This window comes from Podarcis filfolensis, assembly GCF_964270895.1.
Source record: "Podarcis filfolensis genome assembly, chromosome: 10".
NCBI lineage: Eukaryota > Metazoa > Chordata > Lepidosauria > Squamata > Lacertidae > Podarcis > Podarcis filfolensis.
This window is the reverse complement of record NC_139612.1, coordinates 30,937,810-30,954,513: the sequence shown is the minus strand read 5'-3', so window position 1 is coordinate 30,954,513 and position 16,704 is coordinate 30,937,810. Positions and strand designations below refer to the sequence as shown.

The following is a 16,704-nucleotide window of genomic DNA, read 5'->3' as shown; positions in this document are numbered from 1 at the left end:
TGCTAAAAGGGAGGCAGTTCGGGGGAAAGAGCGCGCGTGGCCCGAGGCGCACAAATCCCGCCGCGGTTTCTTGTCCTTTGCAGATTCAGTGGGAACCTCTGATTTTGTTCGACGGCGGCAGCGGCGCTTCCACTACAACCTGAGCCCTGTGGGCTCCGTCCTCGAGCAGCAGCGAACCGCATTGAACTCCGCCGAGTTCAACATGGGTAGACTCAAGCTGCGCCTAAAAGTACTTCGAACGAAGTTTCACGGAACGAGGCTGGGCGTGGTGAAGGAAGCGTCCTTTTAAAGGTGGGGTGGGACGGGAGAAGCGGAGAACTTTTCCCTTTTCGAGCGTTCACACGAGACCACGACGAGTGCCCACCGTGGGTGAAATTCGCCCCTCGAGCGTCGACTTCCCTCACGGCTGCGCGTGAGGAGAAAAAGAGGAGCGAAGCGGCGCCTCGCCTCCCCTTCGCCTCAGCCAGGGTGTGCCTCCTCCTCCTCGCCCGCCAGCCGCGGAGCGAAGCGCCCCTCTCTTCTCCGAGAGACGCCTGCCGCCTTCCTGCCTCCCCCTCCTCACCGAGTCTCTTTGTGGGGCCCCAGGGAGAGGAGCCCAGCGCGCCGCCGCCGCCGCCGCTCCTTCGCCCGCCCTTCCCCGCTCCCTCCCGCCATTGTGCAGCCGGCAACGCCAGCTCTCCCACCTGCTGGCGGCGGCGAGGCGAGCGACGCCCCCTCTCGCTTCCCATTCGCTCCCCATTCACCCTTCTGTGCGCGCGTATGTCCCCAGCTGAACCGGGGAGAGCCCCCTCCTCCTCCTCCTCCTCCATCTCCGCCCCGCTCCGGAGCGTGCAGTGCCGCCACCTTGCCCTCCCTCCCTCGCTTCCTCCTCCTTTCCTCCTCCTCCTCGTCGTCGCGCGCTCCCCGAACTAAAAGGAGGCAGCTGTTCGGCCAGCGGCGCCTCCTTCTCGCTCCCATTTCCAGCCCTCGGGAGCCGTCGCCGCTTTCCACCCCCCAGGCGTGCAGCTCGGGGAATAGGAAGAGGAGGCGCTGCTGCTACTGCTGCCGCCGCCTCAGACTGCAATGTGCGCCCTGCTGCTGCTGCTGCTGCTACTCCTGCCGCAGCCCCAGCCGCAGCCCTGAAGGAGCCATGCCGGGCTGGAAGAAGACCATCCCCGTGTGCCTGCAAGCCGAGCAGGAGAGAGGTGGGTGAGCGCCACCCAGGCGCCGCGAGGGGGCTTCGGCGGCGGCGCGGCCGCGGCCGGCAAGTGGGGTGGGCTGAGTGAGGCGAGACCCCGCTCTCCGTGGCGCGCCGACCCTTCCCCCTCCGCCCGCTCCCTCAGGTGCTCTCCGCCGAGCGCGGAGCCCTCCTTCGGCTCCGGGAGGCGAGCGGGTGGCGGGAACGAGCTTGCCCCACGAGCGGGGCGGGGAGTGTCTTGTCAGAAAGCGGCACCTGAGGGCGGGAGGGGCCGGCCCGTCTTCCTCCTCCTCCTCCTCCTGGTCGTGCCGCGAGTGAACTTTTATTTGCCTGGCTGAGGGAAGAGGGGGTGGCTGGGCTTCCCCTTCAGGCAGACCCTCCATGGGGCCTTGGCTTCTGTTTGTTCCGCCGGTATCCTTGGGAAACGGAGAGACTTGGCGAAGTTTTTTCTTTTAGTTCCTGTTCTCTCTGGGGCTTCTTCCGTTGGGGGAAAGTGGCTCTGCAGGGACATTTTGGGTCCAGAGCAAGTGTGTGTTTTTTTGGGGGGGATGGTGGTGTTGGAGAGCTCTGTAATGGATCTTTCCTCTGGTGGGCAACAGTAGTGGAGAATGCAAAGTCCGGGCATGTCCCCACAGTGTTGTTCTGGTGTTTTGCCTGAGGGGAGGGGGGGTGGTGGCAGGTGCTGCGAAGCAAGGGACCCCTTCCCTCGCAAGCCACGCAGCATTGGGTCAGCTGTCAGCGTGGCAAGCCATAGAGCCCCAGGGTCCAGCTGGAGGGAAAGGACAGTGGGCCCATGCCCTGTCTCCTTTTACGATGAAGCTCCCTCCTTGGCACTTTGAGTGGTCAAGCTGCGCCAACTACGAACGTGGGGCTTTCTGAAAGAAGCAGTGCCCTCATTTAGAGTTGCCTGGTTCTGTTAGAACGAATGCTTTTAGACATTTACAGGTCTGTACAGCAGACAAGGAAGGGATGGCTTTTATTTCAGATAGTCCAGATCCTAAGGGTTTCTCTGTTATGCAGATTTTATCAGAGAAAGCTGGTGAAGTAATACAGTAGCCCCTCCCCCTTTAAGGTACTTTCTACATGTATAGTGCAGCCTTCTGGTCCAGATATATCCCTGATATAAGGGGAATTGTTGTCTGGTATTCAAATTCCAGCACCAGACAAAACTCTTGCTTTCAGCTGCTTAGCCCCTCTGAACTTTTTCCTCATGTTGAGTGCTCACTGTTTTCATTAAACACTGTGGGGAAGCATGTAGAGGGTTGATGCCATGATGGCTGTTATTGTCGTGCTTTGTATTTTATCTGCCTTAAAAAGCCGTTGTTATGGAAAGAAACACACCAGATTTTGTCAGAAATTGTATTCTGCACACAATTTCTATTGGGTATGTTTGCAAAGCCGCCATTCATCTCCACTGGTGGCCATGGGGCTTTTAGATCCCAAGTTTAATCCTAATCTGTACCTGTGCTTACCAGTTTACCAAGTTCTTAGAAGTAATTAGCTGATAGCACTCATCCTCAAGGTAAGTTAGAACTGCTGGAAGTCTGGAATTTGGAAAATACTCCTATGATTTGTACTTGGTCCTGTTTGATGGTATCAGAAATACATTTCTGGTTCTTGAGACATGGAGTAGAGGAGGTGGAGCAACAACTTTATAGAATGTTTGAGAGCTATGGAATCCAGCTGAGACTGTCAATTTGCAGCAACCAAATAAAGGGTTTTCCATGCCAACGTGGGCTTGTTTCGGGTACCGTTCAATATTGTTCCAACACAGTGGATTTGATGTTTCTGGTAACTTTTCAAATCCTTATAAATTCAAGCAGCAGTTTTGTACTGAATTCAGAAGTTAGCTCTGTCACTTAACCCAGAAATTGGGTTTCTTATATTTGTGTGTATAATATTTGAGGGTGAGTGGTCTGATTTAGTCTGTTGTATGCTAGAATTTGCAGGCTTTCAAAATACATTACTCGGCAGAGTATAATGTACAGTTGCACACATTCTTCCATGGTAGAGAAGATATTTGGTTTGTAAGACTTGACTAATGATTTGGTAAAATGTATTGCACCACTGATTTCATTTTGTATGTGTGTGGGTGCAGATCACTTACAATTCATTTTGCACAAGAGTAGCTAACAAATATTAAATATGAAGCTTCCTGAACTGCTCCAAAAAAGATATGTTTAGCTCTGACTGAGGATAAAACATTCCTGGCTGTACGTTAATCTTCATTGGTAAATGACAATAGTACTCAAATACAGTACACAATTCTCATTAGTTTTTTACATTGTTAATTGAAATATAAGCATTCAAGCAACACATGATTTAGACGTTTTCTCTTGTTACTGTTATAATAAACACCTTTGTAAAGCCAACATACACTTGAATAAACTTACATATTCTGGGGGGAAAGGTAGATAAATTTCTGTATTGTCACACAGAGAGCTAACTAATTAAAATGCAGGAAAAGCCCCCCCCCCCCCGCCAGCTAAGCTCTGCATAGCAAATATGGCAAAACCAGAGAATAATTTCTGTGCATCAAAATCAGAGTCAGGAATGTGCCTTTAGATTTATCTCTCTCTCCCTGTTTTTGTAGTGTGCAGTGAACAATTTCCTTTGGTCGTCTTTTCTGCTTTGATGTTTTTCTGCACCAGTAGAGATGTTGCCTTGTAAACAGTTCTCATGCTTGTTTATTTAATTTGTATTTCTGTTCAGCTTATTTTCATAAGAGTTCAGCAAGCCCATTTTTACAAATTATTTATCGCTCTCTTATTTTCCTTTTTCCGTGGTGTAAATAAAAAAGCACTTTGAATTTCTGAAGTAGAGTTCATTTTATATTGCTGTAGCTTAGCTAATCAATTTAGCAAGACTTCAGTGCTTTTTCAGATTCAATTATCTCTCTTTGCTTCAGATGCAAGGAAAATATTAAGTGATAAAAATAAATAATTGGTGTTGAATTAGGGTACAAAGAGACCACTAGATAAACATTTTAAACTCACTGGAAAAATGGCCAGTGTTGTAATGAAATGAAGGTGCATATTTAGTGTTTATTGTGGTGCTGACTTGGAAAGCAATTACAAGTATAGTTAAAATCTGATTCAAAGCCAGTTTGCTTATATCTCCCTCTGCTGTTAGTAGATAATATTTCTCTTCTGTAGTTCATTTATAGGAATCAGGGTAACATTTTTTCCCCCTGTGCTTACTTTCAAAGAGTAAGTGTTCCCTGTTTTGTTTGTTTATTTTGTGGATCGTAGATGTAAATAAATAAATATACTGGTGAACTGTAGAAAGGTTGGTATTTAACATATGGTGCTCTTGTGAGATGCATGCCTTGAAAGAGGTGATTTTTCCATTTACAGTGGTACCTTGGGTTACATACGCTTCAGGTTATGTACGCTTCAGGTTACAGACTCTGCTAACCCAGAAATAATACCTCAGGTTAAGAACTTTGCTTCAGGATGAGAACAGAAATTGTGCGGCGGCGCAGCAGCAGTGGGAGGCCCCATTAGCTAAAGTGGTGCTTCAGGTTAAGAACAGTTTCAGGTTAAGTACGGACCTCTGGAGCGAATTAAGTACTTAACCCGAGGTACCACTGTACTGGTACATCCACTTCAACAGCTCGATCAACTGGATGAAGGTGGCCAAATTGCATTTTCCTTCAAAACACACTGGAAAAGAACCCTAAATAATTCAACAGCCAACTTGAATTCCATTGGTTTTTCTCCTTAGTCACTTTTTTCATAATCTGCAACCTCTTATCTCTTTCTTTGCCTTGAAAAATTAACATGTGCTTCCATGCACTTATACCTCTCCTTTATGCACGCTATAAGCCACAAAAAATGGAGCACCCTAATAACTAAAGAAGTATAGGAGCTCAATTCAGCAGGAGAAAAACATTCTTGCCTCAGGTTTCAGTCTCCAACCTCATACCTGATTCCTGCTGCACCTACCAACTATGCATCCTATTTCTCATCTCTTGCCCTTTCAGTCTGCACTCCTAAACTCACGTAATAGGAAGTAACCCCTCATTTAACAGAATACGAGGACGGTACGTAACCCGAGGTTCCACTGTATTGGTATGCAAGAACCAGCTAGTTTATTACTTATTATGTTTGCAACCCCACCTTTCCTCCAGAGAACTGGAGTGCACAGTTCTCCCCAACCTCCTTTTACCCTGAAAACAAGCCCATGAGGTAGGTTAGATTGAGAGACAGTGACTGGCCCAGGGAGTGCCAGCTTGGCCCAGCGACCGTGGGTGCCCAGGGCCGTGGCTGCCATGCAGCGTGCATGGCCCTGGCCCTGAAATTTGTGGGTGCCTGGCCCCTTTATGGGGAATTTTGTGGTTGCTCAGGCACCCATGGCCCCAGGGAGATGGCATCTATGTGGGTCACTCAATGCCATGAATATTGACTGTCCAGAAAGCTGCTTTTAACAGGGCAGGAGGAGTGATGGTTTGAAAAGTTGTTGACCCACCTAAATCATTTGGCGATGCAATCCCCTGTAAGAAACTTGTATTAAGCACTATCTGTGCAGGTCAGGCAACTTCAGCTATGTCAACATAGCTCCTCTTTTTCAGGAAATCATTTGGTAGAAATCTGTTAAAATGCATAGGAAGCAGCTTCGTAGTACAGTGGTACCTCGGGTTACGTATGCTTCAGGTTACATATGCTTCAGGTTACACACTCCGCTAACCTAGAAATAGTGCTTCAGGTTAAGAACTTTGCTTCAGGATAAGAACAGAAATTGGGCTCTAGTGGCGTGGCGGCAGCAGGAGGCCCCATTAGCTAAAGTGGTGCTTCAGGTTAAGAACAGTTTCAGGTTAAGTACGGACCTCCGGAATGAATTACGAATTAAGTACTTAACCCAAGGTACCACTGTAAAAGCTAACTGTGTGGCTGTTCTGCATATGAATTCCTATACAGTGGTACCTCAGGTTACAAACGCTTTGGGTTACAAATGCTTTAGGTTACAGACTCCGCTAACCCGGAAGTAGTACCTCAGGTTAAGAACGTTACCTCAGGATGAGAACAGAAATCGCACAGCGGCAGTGGGAGGCCCCATTAGCAGTGGCGTAGTGTGGGGGGTGCAGGGGGGGCCGGCCGCAGCAGGCGCAACATCTGGGGGTTAGGGTTAGGGGGCGCAAATCCACGGGTTAGGGGCGCAGATTACTTGCCTTGCCCTGGGTGCTGACAACCCACGCTACGCCACTGCCCATTAGCTAAAGTGGTGCTTCAGGTTAAGAACAGTTTCAGGATAAGAACAGTCCTCCGGAACGATTTAAGTTCTTAACTAGAGGTACCACTGTATAAGTGAATTGTCCATAGCGTTGCTGACTTCAGTGGGATCCCTCTCAAAGTAATGCTTAGGATAGAGATTTGCTAACCTTTTTGGGACTGTGGGCACATTTGCAAAGCAGAGATGTCATGGGCATCACACACACAATCCTGCAACCAAGCACACAATTGGCTACAATAAAATGCACTTTTCAGGCTCAATAGTGTAGGGAGAATAGACTGTGGGGCACCAGAAAGGGCTCTGCTGGTGCATGTGCACCCATGGGTGTGAAATTGGTAGTTCCTGGCTTAGGATCTCGCAGCCTAGATCAGGGAGCTGATATGTTAAACTAGTGACATTTTAAATTTTATTTGTGCATTGCATAACTGCTGTTTCCATCATTTTAATTCCATGCTTTAAAAAAGTTGGAAATTGTTTTAGCCTTTTTTTACTTTGCACAGTCAAGATTACACAAGTGATTATGTGGTGTTTTGTTTTGTTTTTTGTAAAAGATTTGAGTTCTGGTCTCTGTTGATTAATGACGTTGTAATATAGCTACTGAAGTAAAACCTGTCACTTCAGAAATGGCATGTAAAAACCAACCAATGTAATATGATGTATCATTAAAATTCAGGGCATATTTTCCTCCAGATTTCTGCTTAAGCTGCTAAAGCAAATCCATTTATAAGCCACCTAAAACACTTTTGAGGTGACATATGAAAGGAAGAAGAAGGAAAGAAAGCATTTTTGGGTTGACATTCTTCAGTATTCCTTCCAATCAAGTTAAATGAAATCATTTTATGGGTTTCCTGTGTCAGCTTTACAGCTGATCATTTTTGACAGGAGTGGAACGAACAATAAGTCTTGTTTATGGTTTGGAATTAGGACGGCATCACAAATGCAGAGCTTAGAATTAGGGTGACGACCATTTTTAAAAGTTACATGGGAAGTTTAAATTACTTCTATAGCTCTGTGGTTTTAAATACTATTTTATGATTTAGCTTTTCCTAACTTACCAGCTGCTACAATTGCTAAGCCATGTGCAGCCTGATACTATTTAAAATTAGATGCACCTAAACCCATTATTTCAATGGGCTTAGGCGTGTTCAGCTTTACATTGGAATGGGCTGCTCAACTTTCTAGCAGCTCCTGTAACCCTGTTATCATTCACAACAGTTGCCGTCCTGAGAGCTGATGCCCTTCTCCCAAAGGTTCTGAACCTGAAGAAGAAGAAGAGTTTGGATTTGATATCCCGCTTTATCACTACCCTAAGGAGTCTCAAAGCGGCTAACATTCTCCTTTCCCTTCCTCCCCCACAACAAACACTCTGTGAGGTGAGTGGGGCTGACAGACTTCAGAGAAGTATGACTAGCCCAAGGTCACCCAGCAGCTGCATTTGGAGGAGCAGGGAAGCGAACCCGGTTCACCAGATTACGAGTCCACCGCTCTTAACCACTACACCACGCTGGCTCCTGTACACAAATTGTCTAGCAATGGTTGCATCTTGGTTATGAGTGCTTGACATACCATTATATTTAAAGATTGAGGAAACCCCAGTGTGCCCATATTGTTCTTTAGAAAAATGTATTAAGTATGTTTTATTTATCCTCACATTTACCACAAAAGAAAGGTTAAATTCTATTTACCTTGTTTTCTCACACTTGCACAAAATAAAAGCTCGCACACTAATAGCAGGAGTCACACCCCTGCCTCTTTCCCCACTGGATGACAGCACTTGATGTGAAGGTAATATCCTCCAGGGAAGAGTGGTGGATAAAATAAAAATTGTGAGAAATGGATGAAGGCGGAGAGAGAAAGAGCACAAATTTATTTGTTTATTTGCAGAACCAAGTCAACACATTGAGACAAATTCTAGAAATACAACCAAAATAAAGCACTAAAAAGACCATTTTGACAACCCCCCGAAAAACCAGTCAAGTTCATATACAGGTACAGTGGTACCTCGGGTTAAGTACCGGAGGTCCGTTCTTAACCTGAAACTGTTCTTAACCTGAAGCACCACTTTAGCTGCACCGCCAGAGCACGATTTCTGTTCTTATCCTGGAGCAAAGTTCTTAACCTGAAGCACTATTTCTGGGTTAGCGGAGTATGTAACCTGAAGTGTATGTAACCTGAAGCGTATGTAACCCAAGGTACCACTGTATTGCTGTTGGGATGTGGTACATCTTCTGTGTGATAGGTGCCATGTTGCACCATTTATAGCTGTAAACAGACAGCATTTTTGTTGTGTGGACTACATGGTTACCTTCCTAGGCCAGTTTGGGAGTAACTGTATCATCCCTGTAGCTATTCCACATTTCCGTGTGGAAGTGGTAACCACCCCACACCAGTAATTATTAAGCAGCTTTATGCTGTTTTGATATTAGGAGGTTGCTTCATTGTGTACATGTTTATTACATACTTGAAAACACACGTGAGCGGTTCATTCCCGCTAACCCCACTCTCCTGCTGTTGACAAATGAGCAGGCCATAATCACATATAGTGCCTTAATTGAATACGCTGCTAGAGAACCAGCTGCTGTTCCTGGGCCAACTCTAGCCCTTTATTCCATTACAAGACTTCTAACATGCAACATCAGCCACAATCCCCTTGTATATATCAATATATACTTGCAATGAAAACCAAGTTAACAAAATGACTGCTAAACTTCACAGTAGAGCACAGGGAATATTTGTAAGCACACAATTCACCATCAGATGGGAAGTAAGATGTTTATCATTCATTTTGACAGTACTGCCTACATTCTAAGAAATGTAAATAATTTCTAATTCTGAGGTCCGTTATTTTCAACTGTGATCTGAAACCCATTTGTTTAAAGTCAAGAGCATCCTGGCAGATTTATGTGGGCCTTTCTTACTGTTGGTGTTTCAGCTCAGGGGATGTATGTAAGTAATTACATCTATACCTTGGTTGACAAATGCCTTGCGACCCAAACATTTTGCCTCCCGAACACCGCAAACCCAGAAGTGAGTGTTCTGGTTTGCCAACATTCTTTGGAACCCAAAGGTCCGACGCAGCTCATGCGGCTTCTGATTGGCTGCAGGAGCTTACTGCACCCAATCTGAAGCCATGCCTTGGTTTCTGAACGTTTTGGAAGTCAAATGGACTTCCAGAATGGATTCTGTTCGACTTCCGAGGTACCACTGTACAGGCCTTCATATTCCTGCCCTCTTGAAGGGATAACCAAGCAGATAATAGGAAAAAGGCTTATGTTTGGTTTATCTAACTACAAACAGCCATTCAGTTGATGAGAATATAAATCAAAGGAAAACCAGAAGACTTGTGACAAGGACTTTAACATACAGTCTTTTGTTAGATTTCGCATTTAAATTTTCAGAAAGCCACATCATGGGTGAGTGTTTTCTTTAGCCTTGTGTTTAATCCATTTGTTTTTATTTATTTCACCAGCCAGAAAGAACTGATAGGAATGAATATACACCCCCAGCATCTTGTGAACCTTTTGCTGAAGACCAAAATGATTCCTATTCTAATGAGCGAGTCAGACAATAAAATTCTTGCTCACTGCAACTGCAAGCAGCTGAAGCAGCACTTTTGATTTAAATAGAATAAATTTAGGAATGAGACATAAAGAATACTTGGTGAATAACAAACATTGAAATTTAAGCAATGTGGTATGAGATGCATCTTTGTCCAGTAAGAATATGTACAGCACATAAAGATATATAGATGGAATATTGGATGCAACTCATATCTTTTAACAGAGGTCCTTCCATCTTAATTATAGGTCCTTAAAATTCAAATTGTCATTTGACTTGCAACAGCAATCAGCAAAACAGTTAAATCATGTAGAGATTTAAACCTATGTGCAATTTGAAAATACTTTATATTATTAAATTGACAGGATTAAGAGTACTGTTCAATTGTCATGAGTGCATCTAACACTGTACATAGATTTTATGGTCCAAAGCCCAGTTGATCTCTGTGCAAGAAGAAGCTAACTGACTTTAATTATAGGAAACGTGAGATAAGAATCCATGAGACAGTGTTCATCTGGTCAGAGTAGACTATCAGACTCCATAGAATGTTTGCAGTATCCAAATATGTCATGCCCCATTTTTGTAGTGTGTAAGTTTTGCAGAGATGAATCAGAGTAGGCCAATCTAAAATGTGTGCTTTTTGAGTTTTTTAATATAGATAATATTTTTAAGCATGCATAAACCAGAATCAACAGAAGTTTTCCTTTCAGGAAACCAGCTTATGGCTCTGACAGTACTGTGGGGTGTGTGGAAAGGGCAAGAGTGCAGCTCTAGGACTTTTATTTTTTAAAATTGCAGGAGCAATTATGTTTTCTGGGTTTTGTTTTTTGCTGTGGCAAGTGAATGAAGTGATAATGAATTTTCAATTTCTACTACGGTCGTACCTCAGTTCTCAAACAAAGATATTTCCCAGTGGTATCCATTGCTGCCCTCTGGCAGATTTCAGGTTTGTCCTCCAAGTTTAGTCCAGATAATATTGTATTTTGTGGGGAAACAAGGCCGATCCGGGCATTGAAGTCACCTCCCAAGACAAGCTGAGGGTTGGGTGACAGAGAGTCTATACTTTCGAGTAGTTGGTCAAGTTTTTCCCAATATGATCTCAGTTCCCCACAAGACTTTACTGGATGTATGTACACGCAGATATAGTAAGTATTTCTCAAGAGACTATCAGAAAGGGACAACACTAAAAAATTAGGGGTGGTCAACGAGGGACAATGTTGAATTGATACATTAAGAGAGGTTGACACCAGCACCGCCAGTCTGTTCAACTCCCGAAACCATTTGAAAACCAAGGCATGGCTTCCGATTGGCTGCAGGCGCTTCCTGCACTCAAGCGTAAGCCGCGTCAGACATTCAGCTTCCGAAAAACATTTGCAAACCGGAACACTTACTCCTGTGTTTTCGGTTTTCGGGAGCCATTTTGTTCGACAACTGAGCCATTTGAGAACCAAGGTACCACTGTATTGGGAGAGGGAATGCTCTTGCCACTTTTGACTGAGAACAATGTAGCCACTCCTATGTTAATGACTTGTACCAAAAAGAGGGTGCCAGCTCACAATACTGTACGAAATACTGTTCATTCTGTGTCTCTGGATTCTGATGCAGACAACTGTTTATCTGTCCCTGTAGCTGTTTATTTATATACTCCATTAGTCATGTAGCTGCAGTGTGCATACACAATAATCTGAATTCTTAGATGCTTTGTGGAAAAAAGCAACAGATAAGAGCAGGTGTTCTCAAATTTTCTAAACCTTCTTCCTGTAGCTTCACATTTCTGCCTTACTTGCTACCTCATTCACAAATGACACCTGTGACTCCTCCATTGGAAAGTCTGAAAAGGGAAGACATCTATACCAGCACAGATTTCCTTTGCCTTCTGTGTTTCTGCAGCTTGTCCTCTGGGAGAGAAAATCCTCACTCAAAAACACATGCGTGCCACTTCACAAGCAGACTGAAAATGATCTTACAATTCCTAAGCTGCCTGAAGCATATTCCGAATTAGAGGGGGGAGGGGCTTTTCCTTCCATCAAGGGACGGGCTTTTCCCACCCTTTTGGGCTGCTCTGCCTTTCCCCATCCTCCTTCCCTTTTGTTTGTTTCCATCTTCTCCTCCCCTGCATCTTTCTCCTAATGTGTCTGTGGCAGTCGCCTGACAGAAGGGAAACCTGCCGGCATGTGGGGACACATCCCAAACTGATTTTTGAAAACCTGTTTAAGGCTACAGTTAGCAAAAGATGCTTTCCCATCAAAAGATGTTTGTTTTGTTTATTGCATCTGTTCTATGATCAGTAATATGTGACATTTCACCTATTCTGTATTGTAGATGTGATACACTGGAATGTGCACATTAAATTTAATTTTAATTGGTGCACACTCTCCATATGTTGACGAGAAAGTATGATGTCAAACTTTTTTTAGGTTTAGCGGCCTATGTGAACTATTGAAAAGGATTTTTTTTTCATTTTTTGGTATTGCTTTGGAAACAGTTCTGTCATTTCCATAATAGATCATTAGGGATTACATGATTGTAGCTGTAATACAATTGCACTCTGCTTTGTTCACATATTTATAATGCTCACTTCTATTAATATCTGTCAATTAACAGGATTCTCTTCCTTCAGTCCTGATTTGCATCAAGTATTTGTTGCATCAGGGGCTTTTTAAACTTAAAATTGGATCCCTTTAAAAAAACAACCATAACGAATATGGATATCTTTTGATATCCACTTTGCATATGCAGAAAATACAGGGTAAGAAAAATCCTGGTCTGTTGTTCAGGATTAAACAGTGGGAGGAGATGTTGGGCAAGAATCAGGGAAGCCTGCAAAGTACTTCTGGTCTCTCTGCACATAGAAGTGAGCAGGGAGGGGGAAAATGCAAACAGCCCCTTAGTATAGCATACAACACCATATGCAATAATAAAATATTTTTTGTGCCACAGTCCATAAGACAGTGAAAAATTGTGCACCTTTTGATATCCATGTTCCCAGCAGACCCTTAGGACTTGATTTACTTGCTGCACAGGGACACTAAGGGCTACATAACCCGTTCCTCAGATCTTGCGAATTGTTTGCTGCTAATGCACCTGTCCCTAAAACAGAAAGAAGAACTAAAGCTTTCTAGGAGCAAAGTAGGTTGGCAGCTGACAGTGTGTCGCACTAGTTCACATAACCAAGTTTAGCATTTATTTCCAGCCTAAAGTGACTGTGAAAAATACAAGGTAGAAGATGACTGTATTGAAAGCCACCCTGAATTTGCAGCATATGAGGATCTTGAATGAGAGAACAAGTGTTCATGAATTTTTAAAAACTTCCTTCCTGTTATGAAGAGATTTTATGTACAGTCACTGAAGGCAGCAAAACCAGCTGCCTGCTATGTTCACCTCTCTTTTTTTATTTACCTTCTCCTTGTCTTTTAGCATGGAGAGATCACCCTGTTGTTACTGTAGCCTCTGGAAACTTGTCTGCTGAGTCAGAAAAAGAGGTGGAGTTGGGAGGAAATATTTATTAGCTTAAGCTGTTAGCACTGATTGCTTGTTTACATCTGAGAGGATGTAAGATGCTTTCCTTTGGGAAGGTGTTGGTGTTCAAAAGTAAGCAGGAGATAATCCTCACACTATCTGTTTTTGATTTTACATTAAAATATTCTTAAAAGGATTCCACAAGCCTTCCTGAGTATAGAATAGTGAGTTCGAAATGAATAAATCTTTCTACTATGGAGTTCCAGCTACATTCTTTTTTTGTAGTATCTTGCCCTTCATCCAAGACCTGAGGGCAGGTTACAGCAGTAAAACACAAATAAACATAGTTCATCTGTCCATATATTACTGTAGAGGCCAAATCTTAGGATTTAGAGGCCTGCTAAAAAAAGACAGTTTTTTGAGCTGGCACTTAAAAATAAACACTGTGCCAACAGGACCTGGGGGGGGGGCGAGGCAGGGGGAGTCCATTTCAAAACCAGGAAGGTGATGTTGGGAAGTGCCTCTGGAGAGTGCCAGATCTTCAATATCCACTATGTAGTGAAAATGTATCAAGGGTCTCCCTAGCAGATTTCAAATAAGAGGACAACAGTAGCAAAAGGCAGTAGTATAGGTCCTTGAGCCTCAGTGTTATACATTCTTTAGCTGTCAGACGCATCAAAACTCTGGCGGTTACATTTTGCATAAGTTCCAACCTCTGAATCATCTTCAGGAGCAGATCCATGTAGAGCACATTGCAGTAGTCTATCATGTGGAATGATGATGATGATGATGATGATGATGATGATTAGTTATTGTTATTGAATTTATATACCACCCTATACCTGGAGGTCTCAGGGTGGTTCACAGAACAAAATCAAAATATAAAACCACAAAATATATAATCAAAATTAAAACAACAACCCAATGATCCCCCTGCCCAACCCTCAACCCCCATTTTAAAATGGCATATGATTACTACAGCAGGCAGTCCCTGTCCAGGAATTTTGGGTCTACAAACCACAGTAAAGCTGTGTGTGTGGAATGGAAGTAGCTGGTGAACCATCTGAAGCTGAAAATAATGCACACCATGTCACCAAAAGAACCAGAGCATATAATCGAGAAGTATCCTCAGATTACAGACCTGGTCCTTTGGGGGTGTGCAACCCCGTCCAAAACAGGCTACAGTAGAACCTTGGTTTTCGAACATAATCCTTTTCGGAAGGCTTTTTGACTTCCAAAACATTTGAAAACCAAAAATCAAAGGGCTGTTGGCAAAATGAATGATGAAAATCGAAAAACGTGTCATGGAAGCCACTCGTCTTCTGAAAATCATTTGAAAACAGAAGCATTCACTTCTGGGTTGTTGGCATTTGAGTTCTGAAGCGTTCAACAACCAAGGTTTCGCTGTACCACCTTTAATTCTTGGACCTGGAAACTGCCCACCCACAACATTTCTGTTTTGTTGGGATTCAGCTTCAGTTTATTGGCTCTCTTCCAGGCCTTTACTGCCTCCAGATACTTCACCTGCATGGTTTATCAGATTCAGATGAGAAGGAGAAATTAGAGTTGGGTGTAACCAGCATATTGGTGATGTCTTGTTCTAAATATGCATGCTTCCCTTGTGTTTTTCCCAGATTACTCTACAGTGGTACCTCGGGTTACATACGCTTCAGATTACATACGCTCCAGGTTACAGACTCTGCTAACCCAGAAATAGTACCTCAGGTTAAGTACTTTGCTTCAGGATGAGAACAGAAATCGTGCTCCGGCGGCACGGCAGCAGCAGGAGGCCCCATTAGCTAAAGTAGTGCTTCAGGTTAAGAACAGTTTCAGTTTAAGAATGGACCTCCGGAACGAATTAAGTACCCGAGGTACCACTGTATACTGTACCAAAGTCTTGTTCTCCTCAGGAAGAACTTACTATAGGCTGCCTGATTTATTTGAACCTTTTTTTTATAAATAGGCTACTATTTGGAACTAGTAACTAAAATTTGCTCTCTAGCACTAAATAACCAGAGGTTTGGGGAATGTACCAGACTGCTATCTGGGTCACAATTTCCTAGTAGGTGCATGGTAAAAGTGACTGAAGTCTTCTTTTTTATATATATAATTATTTGAATTATTTATACCTTGCTTCTCAGCTTCTCAGCTCTAATTTCCAAGATGGCTTACAACATAATTAAAACCAGCCACACAAAGTAGCAAACCAAACAAAAAGCTAATATGAAAAATCAACAGAGCAGCAAAGACAAAAAATAAATAAATCTTGAACATTCAAAAGTAGTTTTTAAAGAGCTCCAAAGCAATTTTTTTAACAGATCAGCAGAAAAAGTGAATAAGGCCAATCAAAAGCCTGTATAAACAGAATAGTGTCTTAAGTTTGTGCTTGAAAGTCATCAAAGAAGATGCTGGCAATTTGACAGGGGGAGAGAATTTCCACAGGTGTGTTACCGTGACTGAAAAGGCTCTGTCCCTCATTGCCAACCATCTCACCTCAGGAGGTGGGAGCCCTCTGACCAGTGCCTCTGAAAAATATATTAATAGTTGAGCACATTCATGTAAGGGTATCCCATACTTCAGGTACTCTGGTCACAAGCCACCAAGGGCATTATAGGTCAATTGAATTTTAAACTCAAGGAATGACAGTTTAAGAGCAAGCAGCACAAGAGATGCAAATTTGAAATGTGCATCCTTATATCTTACTTACATGGTCCTTACATTGGCTATCCTCACATGAACTATTTGGAGTCGCAAATAAAATAAATAATTTTATTTGGAAAGGTGGCACAAAAGAGGATTTGGTTAAGGTTAATTTTGCATTGATGTCTCCCCCCCCCCCCCAGTAAACAGCCTTTCCCATTCACTGTTTGAAGCCATTTAGTGCAAATTTCCCCTTGTCTTTTTTATGGCATTTCATGCATAAGAAAAAGTAAGGAGTCGAACAATATCCAGATGAAAATGAGCCCTATCTTCATCATTTTAAAAAAATGAATAGTTGAGCAGTTAGCGTTCCTACCCTTTTCACAGATCCATCTCTCTGCCTACTTTATCCTTTCATATTGTCATTGTCATTTTCCCTTTACTTACCCCCACCTCCTCATTCCTTCTACATTTTCTTAAAGTCCATATCAGTCTAAAAGAATATTTTACTCTTCTTGTTGGTGCTTGCCCTAGATGATGGTCTTTGTGCATTTGCAAGAGATGGTTGCATAAGAACAGTAATATGCTAACAAAAGTACCTCAGTATCTGCATTTTGTGGCAGTAGAATTACCATATT

General features: G+C 43.4%; 1 protein-coding gene across 8 annotated transcripts in view; it reads left to right on the top strand.

Annotated features, from left to right (window-relative positions):
• Nucleotides 1–527: 527 nt before the first annotated feature.
• Nucleotides 528–16,704, top strand: part of GRIP1 (glutamate receptor interacting protein 1) — a 342,494-nt gene continuing 326,317 nt past the window's right edge. For 2 of the 8 annotated variants that reach the window (XM_083574398.1, XM_083574408.1), the window contains exon 1: nucleotides 535–1,184. In XM_083574398.1, the coding sequence (XP_083430524.1) occupies nucleotides 1,130–1,184 (55 nt within the window). In that variant the 5' untranslated portion in view covers nucleotides 535–1,129. Of the gene's footprint in view, nucleotides 1,185–16,704 lie in introns of all 8 variants that reach the window. The other 6 variants (XM_083574411.1, XM_083574393.1, XM_083574397.1 and 3 more) reach the window with 6 other exon arrangements.